Here is an 11,165-nt window from a genome sequence, read left to right as displayed (position 1 = left end):
GGAGTCACAGGAGATTTTATACTAATTTTAAAAAATAAGTATCAGAGGGAAAAAAGTACAATTTGAAACCAATCATGTTGCCTCTCAGTATAATGTTCTTTCCAAACTGAAACTCCAGATTAAAGGAAGAGGAGCACTCAGCTCTTTCCAAGGAGAGTTTTTTTCATATGATGTTTCTTTGCGATGCTGCTGCATTTCTGCCTTGCGTGGCTCTTTTCATGCCTTTTAGCAAGAAGGTTAGGATCTCTCCATTCACCTCCTTTTCCATATTTTGAGTATATAGCTACAGCCTGCTCCTTTCTGTCCTATATATATATATATTCTTACAACTTGTAGGTTTTCTCCTTTCTGGTCTTCCAAAGGAAACAGCATGTCTTTGCAATAAGCTTTTCCAGATCTGTTCACCTACTTCAGTAGCTGTGAACAGGCAAGGAAGAAGTGATGTGTCCATTCCCCTCTACCCGAGTTCCCTCTCTCCTTCCTACCCTTCCTGCAGCTTGGTCAAACTACCTGTTGACTTTTCTAGATTGATGCCGAAAGCCGAAGGGGTATTTTCTTGCAAAGCAGAAGCCGCTTGTGATATAGAAATGTCTCCTGAAATCTGGGTAAAGCGGCTGCCTTGGGAGCATTAGTGCTCCAGCGTAAAGGTCAGCGCACCTCCAGCGAGTGTATCAGAAGTAATAAACCTGGTCAGATGCCCGCAGGGCTCCGACTCAGCGCCCGTAAAGACCTCTTACGCAGTGGGCAAGCGAGCAAATGACGTACGGCAAAAGCCCTCAGTAAAGGTGATGGGGTACGGTGAGCTGCTCCCAGAGCCCGGAGCTCTCGTGCTCCTTGATGGACTTCCCTCCAAGCGTATGACTTAAACGCTGAGCCCCCCTCCTTTACCGCATTGCTGTGGGTGAAACAGTTACCTCAACCCAGGCTGGAGAGCAAGTATTTCACAGGGCAGGTTTCCTGTGAGGAACATTCTTGCCTTTTGTATCATCAGGACATGCCCCTGCTGAGAGGGAAGGAGGAGCTCCTCCACGATCAAGCTATCTCATCCATTGTGCACCGAATCCATCCGGAGTGGCCCTTCCCTAATTAGGGCAGCAGTCACCCGAAACACCTTCTCCACGGATGACCTCGCTGCCGCCTTCTCGCTGCCGCGCCTGCCCGTGCAGCGCCTCGCCATCCCGGCGGCAGCGGCCAAGCCCGTCCTCCTCCCGCTGAAGCGACCGGCCTTGTCTTCGCTCGCTCCCTCACTCAACTTCCCCTCAAAACAGAAACATGTCAGAAATGAATTAACTTGTAGAGCAAATGAGTTGACTGGTTATTAAAGGAAAAAAACCCACATTGCTCATACACGGTCTGCACGTGCCTCTGTTCACCCACAGCCTCCGCATGCGGCCGGGAGAGGGACTGGAGTGATGCTCTCAGAAGGGTCCTCAGGACGTTGCATTTTGGGGGCTGAAGATGGTCACTGAAGTGATGAGGACTGAGTTTTAAGTTGAGGAGAGTTGCTGGAGGTGTTTAGGTCCCTGGGTACAATAGGAATATAAGGGAACTGCACACTGGTGGAGATGGAAAGGAGCTACAGAGCAGAGGCAGGACTGTTGTATTCCCAGGGCTGGAGGGTCGTTGGGAATAGAGCTGTGGGTCACTGGGATGAGCCTTGGACAGAAGAGGATTTTGGGCAGTTGGAAGGAAAGTGACTCTGGGTGAAGGACTGTGGCTATGGGGCTGGTCACTAGGAAGAGGCTGTGAGAGGACAAGGCACCGATATTGGGATGGGGAGTACTGGAGACAGTCGACAGTGGGGGGCTGAGCACAGAAGGGTGCTTGAGGTGACATTTGGCCAGTGGCTGGGTGGAGGTGGTAGGAGTTGACTGAGGCAGTACAAGGTGCACGATCCCCTCGGCTGTCTCCTTCATAGCTTCCCCTCATTTCTTATCAGAGATGAAAACATAGGGAAGAGAGCAGGTGGCCTCAGAGGTGCTCGTTGTAGGAGAGGAACACATTGCACTGACTCAATGCAATTCCTGCCTCTGTTTTTATTAAGCACACCACTGCTCTTGCCCTAGCCCCACTGCCCACCCATCTGTCCATTTGCAGAGTTAGTCAATAACTGCGATAGAGATAACAAAGCAGGACCCTTGCGCAGAGGGAAGGCGGTCGACAAAGAAGTGGCTGTCACAGCTTCAGAGTTTGCTGTCTGACAAGAGGGACAAGCTACCACTGCTGAAAACACACTCAAGTGCAAAGACCTTGTCCAGTGGTTGCTTGCATCCCAAAGCGGTTTCCCCTTCTGCAGTACGGTAAGCTTGAAGAGAAAGGCCTATGGACTGCTCTTGCTCCTAGCACTCAACAGTGGTGAAGGGAGGTTGGTTACACCAACTTGGTGGTGTGCAACTCCAATATTGGACCTGGGTACTCAAGAGAGTATCTTCACTGTGGTGAAGAGCAGCTGGCTTCTTTAGGGATGGTGTAGTGAAATCCCTTTTCACTGGTGGCCAAAGGGAAAAAAAATAACCATTTTTGGATGATTTAAGTTACAGGCATGAGAGAATGTAATGCTATTAGTAATTCTCTGGAATTCTCCATTTAATCTTGAGTGGCAAGTAAGATGAAAGAATTGTTTCATACTAAGTATCGCTGAAGGAAGTCACAAGCAAAGGTAATGGTAATGTTTTCAATTTATTTATATAAACAACTGCATTTTAAAAACCATTCTTGTTCTACAAAAATAAAGTGAAAAACAATTCACAGAATTTTAAATAAATAATCTCAAACATACACATTTATCATGAGCAACTTGAACCCAGTGAAACCCAGCAGGCTGGGTCACAGATAAGTGACTGTTGAAATGTGGCTGCAGAGTGAACATGGTTCTTTTCTGAAGCAGCTTATAACTTAACTCAAATGACATGGTCTGAGGAATTCCTCTTCACCTACCCCAAAATAACTAGATCTGTCCAGACCTGTCTCCCTTTGACTCTAAGCCAAACACTTTTCCTTGTTAATGGCAGAAGGGTGCTCTGAAGAAGTGTGTTCCAAAGATGGACCTGAATGACAATTACATGTTTAACAAGTGTCCAAGCAGTTTTCACTTATTAGCATATACAGTACTGACCACCTTTTAATACAAGGTTATTGACGTTTTCCCCTTCTTCACGCTTCAGATGATAGACAGAAAAAAGAAAACGAATGCCCTCCTTTCTCCCAAAGCATTCATACCAAAGACCACCTCAACTCAGTCACTGGTATTGATCGCCATCGGAGATCTTGATTCAGCTATTCACGCTGACCACTACAAACTTACACAGCATAAGGCAACCGGTGTCTCTAAACAAATCAACAGAAGAAACAGAAGGCACAGCCAAACTATACTACTGCCGTAGCTGGTACAATGCACGAGCCTCTACAAATGTTTGAGAGATTCAGATGAAATATAAAACTCAAGTCCTTTTCCACAAGTAGTCAAGGAATTTTGGGCAGGGGCACAGAATACCAGGTTGCTGCTCTATTCCAGTCTGAAGTGACTTTTTCTTTTTACCTACAGTTCCCCAGCTGTTTTTATGGGAAGATCATCTTCTACATTTCCTCTCTAGAAATTAAAAAAAGATACCCTTATATGCAAACTTTGAAGTGCTGGTACAAGATCCTGTGTAACTTCTTATGTGCCCAGATAAGACTAGATATTTTAGTGCTGAATCAGGACAAATACGTCTAGGAGATTTTGTGCTAGGTAGCCAGTTCCAATTAAGCTTAAGCCACTTACTTAAAATGCCTCTGTTTATAAGTTATAAACAAAACATTATCCCTCCTCCCCCCAATAAACAGAACTATAAGTCACAAGTATGGCTTGTGTACATAGACATAAGCTACCTTCAAGTCTTGGTGCCTTGAAGTTTTGCTAGATCTACTCTGTATTCATTTCTCTGCTGTGTATGTTTACACAGCTTCTCAGTTTTCACTATTCCCCAATAATCTCCATCTTTTGGGTACACAAAGCTATACTACAGCCACATCCTTAACTAAAGCTCTACTGTCCATTTGTCCTTAAAGTGACAGAGATTAAAATTATATTATCAAGTAGACCAGAGAACTACAGCTATGAAACAAATACTAGTACTTTGGACTAAGTTTAAGACCTCCCCAAACTTGCACAATAAAAAATATCTGTATCAAAATAAAAGCAGCCTTATATTGCAGCCTGAGTCAGTTATTTCTAAGCTCAGTACCTTATTATCAACCTCTTAGACAAGTAATACTTCTGTGACATATGCTTCAAGAACAAGTAGGATCCAAGACAAGTTCTATTTTCTTTAAATAATTAAATTAAAAAAGTATAATGCCACATGAATGTAGATTTACACATAAAAACAAACATATAAGTTACTATACAAAGTGCCGTATTTGCTGTGAGGGAGAGGTAGTATCAATGATAAATGCAATGCATTTTCTGACTTTACATAAATGAGTGAGTCTCAAGTATAGATATATTTTTTGTTAATCTTGGAGCGCTCATATTGAATTCATAATCTCTTCTGGCAGCTTTCATAAAGTCAAATTTTTCTTGTACTTTTAGTTCAACGGCCTGTTTTCAAGTTTGAGAAGTTGCTGAGGCAATAACTTGCTTTTGTAGTGTTATGTGACCTATCAAGTGAAAAGACAAAAAACCAAAAAACAAAAAAAATAACAACCCACCAACACCCTTTGTCAAGTATTAAAGCAACATTAAAAAAAGTTGGAACCTTTGTCCACTTTGGAATACATAGTTCTGTTACAGAAGACCTTAAACAAGGGATTCACCACTGTAGACCTCAAACACAGAAAATCCCTTTTGTAAATGGAAGCCTTACCTGAGTAAGGAATCTAGGGCAACCCCCACAATGAAGACGCTCAAGTTTGTTTTTAAAGACTTTAAGCCATAAATAGAATAAATTATATAGTTAAATAAATAAATAGATGGATTTTTACAACTCAGCAGATCGCTCTTTCAGTAGTAGTGTGGGATTGATATCTTCCATTGCTGTTTTTGAGGTACTAACATTAATAGTTGCCTCTGTGGGTTCAGGATTTAAGATGTGGAAAGCTGTGAAAGGACAGCCTTTCACGTTGTTGCAGATGAGCTTCTGTAAGGAGGCAGTATTGATTATTTCAAAGCCCACTTTTCCACCGAAGGTGCTAGGCTTCCAGTACTCAGGGGAGCAGATAGCATTTCCCATCAGTCCTTTCAGAGAAAACGGTGCTCCAATCTCCACCATTGTTTCACCAAAGATGGCACCCGGTCGTGGCTTTTCTACGAGAAGGCCTGGGTACAGCTCCATAGCATCGATGTCTCCATAAAGCTCTTCCAGTTCAGCTGCCATTTCTTTTTCTCCTGTAATTATTGATGAATAAAAACTGTAAGTGGAAAAATCGTATTTTCGTGGCAAGACTATCCTGTTTCAAGTCCAGCAATAGCACTGCAGGACTCCATTAGCCATTTAAAAAAAAAAAAAAAAAGAAACCCTTATTTGTTAGAAAGGATGGAAACTTACCTGTAAGTTCTTCAAAGGATTTGAATGGTTTCAACATGAAGCGTTTCCTGTACTCATTCAAGGACTGGTATCTCATTTGTCTGCTTTGGTCAATTGAGGCCTTTGCTACTTTCTGTACTGCAGCAGGAACATTTTTCCCACCAGCCACCTATTTAATAAAGATGAAAAGTAGTAAGATCTCCCGATAGAAGTTATGAGGAAGTTGCGCCTGTATAGTATATGATTAGTTTTGGATAGCTTTATTCTACCCCCTTGTCCCACCCCCCAGTTTGTCTCTGTTGGTTCACTAGCAACTTGAGAAAGTACCTACCCTGCCAGCACTTTGCTTGGAGAAAGATTTCACCATATGGGAAAGGCCATGTTCCAGCATTATAGAGTTATTGTAGAGGAACTGCTGGAAAGTGTACTCCTGGTCGTGTATCTGGAAAGTGTCAGGCAGGAGTGGGTGCCAGTGGTAGAGCGTATTGAATTCGGCTGCAATTCGGTTCTGGTATTGAAATCGCTGGTTGAACAGCAGCTCAGGATCAAACTTGAGTTTGAAGTGGTAGCCACTCAAGTGTTGCACATAGTCCTCAATAACGATCTTGATTGTCTCTCCTGTTGGTCAATGAAACAGAAGAGACTATTGGTACTGGTTCCCTGAGAAACTTTAGGTGGTTACCCTGCTCTGAGAGAAAATACCATTTCTGAACTGTTCTAAAATAATACTACAGTGATCAGGATAAACACTTCAACATTCTGTAATCTCTTCTAGAAAATAATTCATATATTTATGTGACTTAAGGGGTGGAACAGTACTTAAGATTCCCAAGAGTCTTTGGCTGTGGTAGAGAAGTTTTTTCTATAGCCTGCTTCCCTGCCCAAGCTATGCTTCCTTGTGTTACTATGTTCCACAGAACAGCACACATCAGTATCTACCTTGTGTTCAGTTATACAATACTCTCTAGGATAGAGGGAGGGGGATCATGAAGAAAGTTGGTATCTGAAAGCAGCTCTCAGCTTCTGAGCTGCTTAATACAATTGTCTTGGTTTACTGTTTCAGTTAGTTTGGGCAAGGTCTTTTCAAGCTTAGCGTACATCACCATTTACATAAGATGAAATACCACTGAACAAACAATTAGACAGAAGAAATATGTAGAATTACATTTTACATAGTTTCCTGAACTTCAGACTTAATCACAGCCTTTCTTTTAAAGCATACCTGAACTGACCCAACCCGAGGGGAAAAAACCCACAAAAACCCCACAAGATCCGAGAGTCTGAGGTCAGCTAGCCTCAGATGTTTTCTCTGAGAAATGAACCTTAGCGTCCTGCCTTTTCACTGCTTTCGGTTCTGCTTCCCTTAGATAAGGGAATTAAGTATCACTTGGCTCAGTTTTCTTCAGTTCTGTCTTTAACATAGCTGGGAGGAAAGTGTAATACAATCCCACTGACAGGTCATGAAGGCTCAGATGTATGCCCTCACACACCAATTTAAGTAATAGCCTTCCCTCTTACTACACCTACTGCAGCTGCAGTAGATAATGGGTAGAAGTGTCATGCTCAAGAAGGTTAGAGCTGCAGGTAGTAGAAGTGACACTCACCTATCAATATGAGTCTAGTAGTTTGGAACAGCTGCTCATCATCCCACTCCGGATGCTCCTGTTTCAGGATGTCACAGACCCGGTTGTGTTCCCTCAGCCATATTGTAGCATACATCATCAAGCCTGGGACCAAACCGAACACCTCCTGCCCGACAGAAAACTGCAAGTGTTCAGGTACGTGAGGAGGGTAGATCATCTCTGCCTGAGTGTCCTTCACCGTTGGCGGATACATTTCTCCATCAATCATCTGCCAGGGGAAGGAGAAAGAACAAAACAAAGAGTCATAAGCTATGATGCTTATGAGTTAAGCTGTGTTGGCTCTGTTAGAACTGACTTTAGGCTTACACTTTAGATCAACTACACCATGCACAGAGCACTGTATAGGACGTATATGTCATCCAATAAGAAGGCAGAAATTTTGAGATAGACATACCTGGTATTTTAGCTTTCCATCCTTTAGAAGTCTCAGTTTAAGTTGCCTCTCCAGAGTCTCTCCATAAATATGGTTCAAGTCAACCTATAAAATAAAAGCATTTGGAACATGAAGCCAACCCGCATTTTTTGCTATTTTAGGATACGTCCCACTTCTATGGACGCCAGCAGGAGCTCATCCCTTAGATGTTTACCTTTTAATTATATTATTGTTTCCTTATAAGTATCATGCACTGATATTTAAGATGAAGCCAAATTATTTCCTAGCAACTGGAGCCATCTCTGCATAAGAGCAAGTTGTTAAATTGACTGGCAATTTAAAAGGACTGTTTAAAGTGTCAGCAGCTTTCTATTATGCAGGCAACTCTTTGTATATACCCACATATTTTATAGCTTTATTTTAGCCATACACATTACACTTATATTGAAGAACTCTTTGTCCAAAGGTTGCCTGTTTTGTAGATAAAGATCCTAAATCCATGTCTGCTTTTGGAGTTCTTTTAAAACTAAGTCTCTTCAATTAGCAGCACACAAGATGCTAAGAGCCGTATCCAGCACTGTGAAGTAACTGACAGAAAGAGCCCAGAGAAGTTCCGGATACTCGCTAGATCTAACATGCTTTAGATGAAAGCAGATTCTTGGGAAATAATAAAAAGTCACAGAGATCACTGTGCAGATACTTTAAACAGAACCACATGCTTTGCACAAGTGGTTCTGACCCAAGAAGAGATGCTATCAAGTGCTGGAATTTTGCCTAAGGAGAAGTTACAGAAGGGGTAAGCCCATCAGTTTGTGGCAAACAGCGTCGTACAGTATGTGCACCGGTGTCTGTGTACCCTGACAACCTGTAAGATACCATTCTAGCTGCTCAGTAGCTCCTAAGAACTAAGTGCTGTGTTCAAGTTACAGAGCTATGATCGTACCCCATGGCCGAGAGCTTTGGTGAAGCCAGGTCCTTTCTTGTGGTCCGTCTTAAAGAACTGATGAGTGAAGTGTTGGGCAAAGAATGTGAACATCACATTTGTGCCTTGTGGGTCAGGAATAAATTTTTTCCTTAGCAAAAACTTCTCCACAATCAGCTTTGAATCTGGGAGCTCTTTCTTACCTGCGAGAGAAGAATAGTGAGATATTCAAGACAACTATGTTTATGCGATACTCAATTTTGTTCCTAACAACAAAAAGGCTTAAGACTTTCAATGTATTATTGAAGGACAGCAGCATACAAATAAGGGTAATTATCTGCTTTTCTATGCTCACTTTCTTCATTTTATTAGAAACTTCTAAATTCCCTGTTTTTAGCATGTAACTCAATAATGAGAGCCAGAATAGTTATCTTTTAGGTCTTTACACAGTGTGTCCAAAACATGGCTATTCTTAAAGTCAACTACACTGAAAAAAGGTTACAGAAAATAGCATGAGTCCTGCTTGTCTAAGAGGCTAAGCAGAAATTCCTAGAAGTGGACATTATGCATCTGGTTTATTCCTTACCTTTAACACCCATTGGTGTTGGACAGTCAAGTCCTACTGGTGGAAGGCTTCTTGTGTAATAGGAAAGATTGGAATAAGCTTCCCAGCTTTTGTAACTATAATCACTATTGTAAGTTGGTGGGCTGTCAATCAAGTGTGATCTTGCTGAAAAAGAAAAAAGTATTTGATTTTTTTTTTTTAAACTGTACATTTTAGTCTCAGAAAGTAAATCACAAGGCCAGCTCTTTTCCATGTATTCTGGCAGCAGTTGCATTAACAAATTCCACCTGTATCAGCTACTGATGTCAAATGGGATTACAGTTTCTGAATAACAGGACTGGGTCCTGGATTGTCAGATAGATCCAACTATTAACACGAGCAATTTGGTGCTAAGCTTATGCTAGCAAATCCTGGATTCTATTAGAGATCAGAGCATTTCAAAGCACGTTTCATACAAGTCTGCATCATGCAGAAATCTTAAATTTTGATTAGAGTGTTTTTACCTTTGTGCATTCTAGCTTGCTAACTGTATATACGGACCAATCAAGTGCAATACTCGAGTCCTAGGAGTAACTTCTGTCAGTTAAGAGAACTAGAAGAGAGAATTCATACTTACACATTAACACATATCTCATAATAGCATCTCGTAAGAAGGGAATGTTGTTGATGATATTCCAGGCTCCTTTGAAGTGGGTGAGGATGTAGTGGACAGTATTCGGAGAAGGTTTCAATGTTAGCCTTAGCCACGTGAAGAATTCCGCTGTAAGCATCAATGGAAAGCTTATTGTAAGTAAGCTATTGAGAATAATCTGCAATCCTGGAATTTAATTCTCAAATTTCATTTCCACGAAAAGATATTTAAGACACTTACGTGTTGTACAGTTTTCCCCATAATATCCTGTCCTTGTGCAGTCACATTCATACTGATCAAATCCTGTTGTCATGCATACTCCTCTGTTCTGACAGGGGTTTGAGCAGCAAGGGTTGGCTAGAATGAAACCAAATGCTCCAATTAGCATCTTTTACAGCTACACCGGTATCCTCATCTCACTAAGCTAACTGTTCAAACTTAGGTAGCCAATGCCCTGAAGTTTAATGCTTCTCAGGAAGAAGACAGAGAGTGAGCATCCGTTCACACTAGCCTTTGGGCTACTACAGGTAATAGTTATTAAGAAAAGCATAGGAATTTGTCTGTGTTTCCTGACAGCAATAAACCTCCTCAGCAGGGCTGGATTATCTCACACAGGCCAATGGAGGCCCGACATCCTTTCTACCATACATCAAGTATTCGAGAAACCACAAAGAGAATATAGAACATAAAGGAAAAAAAAAAAAAAAAATCAATCCATTCCGCAGCCGAAAAGGACAGAAAAGAAACCCCCATCCACAGCTGGAATCACGACTGGCCCGCGGCTGGACCCCGCTCCTGCCCCCGGGGAGGGGACGGGACGGGCCGGGACTCACCTGCGTGGCCGGCAGCCAGGAGAGCGGCCAGCAGGGTGGCCACCAGGGCGCAGGGCAGGATCATGTCCCGGCGGGGCTGTGGCGGGGCTCTCGCTGCGGCTCAAGACTCTGCGGGTGCTCGGCGCCGAGAAGCCAGTGCCGCTCCCAGGTAGGCGCCCGCCTATTTATCCCTGGCGCCGCGAATGAGTCACCCCCTCTCCGCCCTCCCGCCGGAAACTATCACGAAATGGGGGATTTCGCGCCGCTGCGCGCCGGCCCGGCCCGCCCCGCCGCCGCCGCCGCCGCCCGCTCCCACCTGCCGGGGGCCGGGGCCCGCCGCCCGCCCCCGGGTGCCGTCACGCTGCGGCGGAGGGCGCTGAGGTGGCGGTGGACATGCGGCGGCGTCGTCGTCCCCCCTCAGCCAGGCCTCCGCTGCGGCTCTTCCCGCCGGGAGCCCCGGGGAGCGGGCGCTGAGGGGAGCATCCGTCTGGGCTGGGGGCGTGGGGGGAACTGCCGGGGCCCCCCGACCCTTTTCAGTCCCCGGCAGCCTCGGGGAAGAGGAGGAGGAGGCGCTTTGGCGGAGGCGGCTCCTCAGCGCCCGGGCTCGTCCTATCCCCCTCGGCGCCGCCGGCGTCTCCTCAGGGCAGGGCGGCGGGGAGCCTCCCCCCGGCGCCCCGGGCCTGACGGCGCTTGGCGGCGGCTCGCGTTGTGC

General features: G+C 44.2%; 1 protein-coding gene across 2 annotated transcripts; it reads right to left on the bottom strand.

Moving 5' to 3' along the window:
- Nucleotides 1–2,660: 2,660 nt before the first annotated feature.
- On the bottom strand, nt 2,661–10,792 carry PTGS2 (prostaglandin-endoperoxide synthase 2). 2 transcript variants are annotated; one of them, XM_050901319.1, is made up of 10 exons: nt 10,770–10,792; nt 9,882–9,998; nt 9,627–9,770; nt 9,032–9,175; nt 8,467–8,648; nt 7,545–7,628; nt 7,112–7,358; nt 5,839–6,125; nt 5,529–5,676; nt 2,661–5,368 (listed from the first exon to the last, which is right to left on the bottom strand). In XM_050901319.1, exons 2-10 carry the CDS (start codon nt 9,952–9,954, stop codon nt 4,962–4,964), a joined length of 1,716 nt encoding a protein of 571 aa, XP_050757276.1. In that variant the 5' UTR covers nt 9,955–9,998; nt 10,770–10,792; the 3' UTR covers nt 2,661–4,961. The 2 variants fall into 2 exon arrangements, with proteins under 2 accessions (XP_050757276.1, XP_050757275.1); XM_050901318.1 differs by lacking the exon at nt 10,770–10,792 and adding an exon at nt 10,475–10,538.
- Between the last annotated feature and the right edge of the window lie 373 nt (nt 10,793–11,165).

This window comes from Gymnogyps californianus, chromosome 8 (assembly GCF_018139145.2).
Source record: "Gymnogyps californianus isolate 813 chromosome 8, ASM1813914v2, whole genome shotgun sequence".
Taxonomy (NCBI): Eukaryota; Metazoa; Chordata; class Aves; order Accipitriformes; family Cathartidae; genus Gymnogyps; species Gymnogyps californianus.
This window is presented reverse-complemented; position numbering and strand designations above follow the sequence as displayed.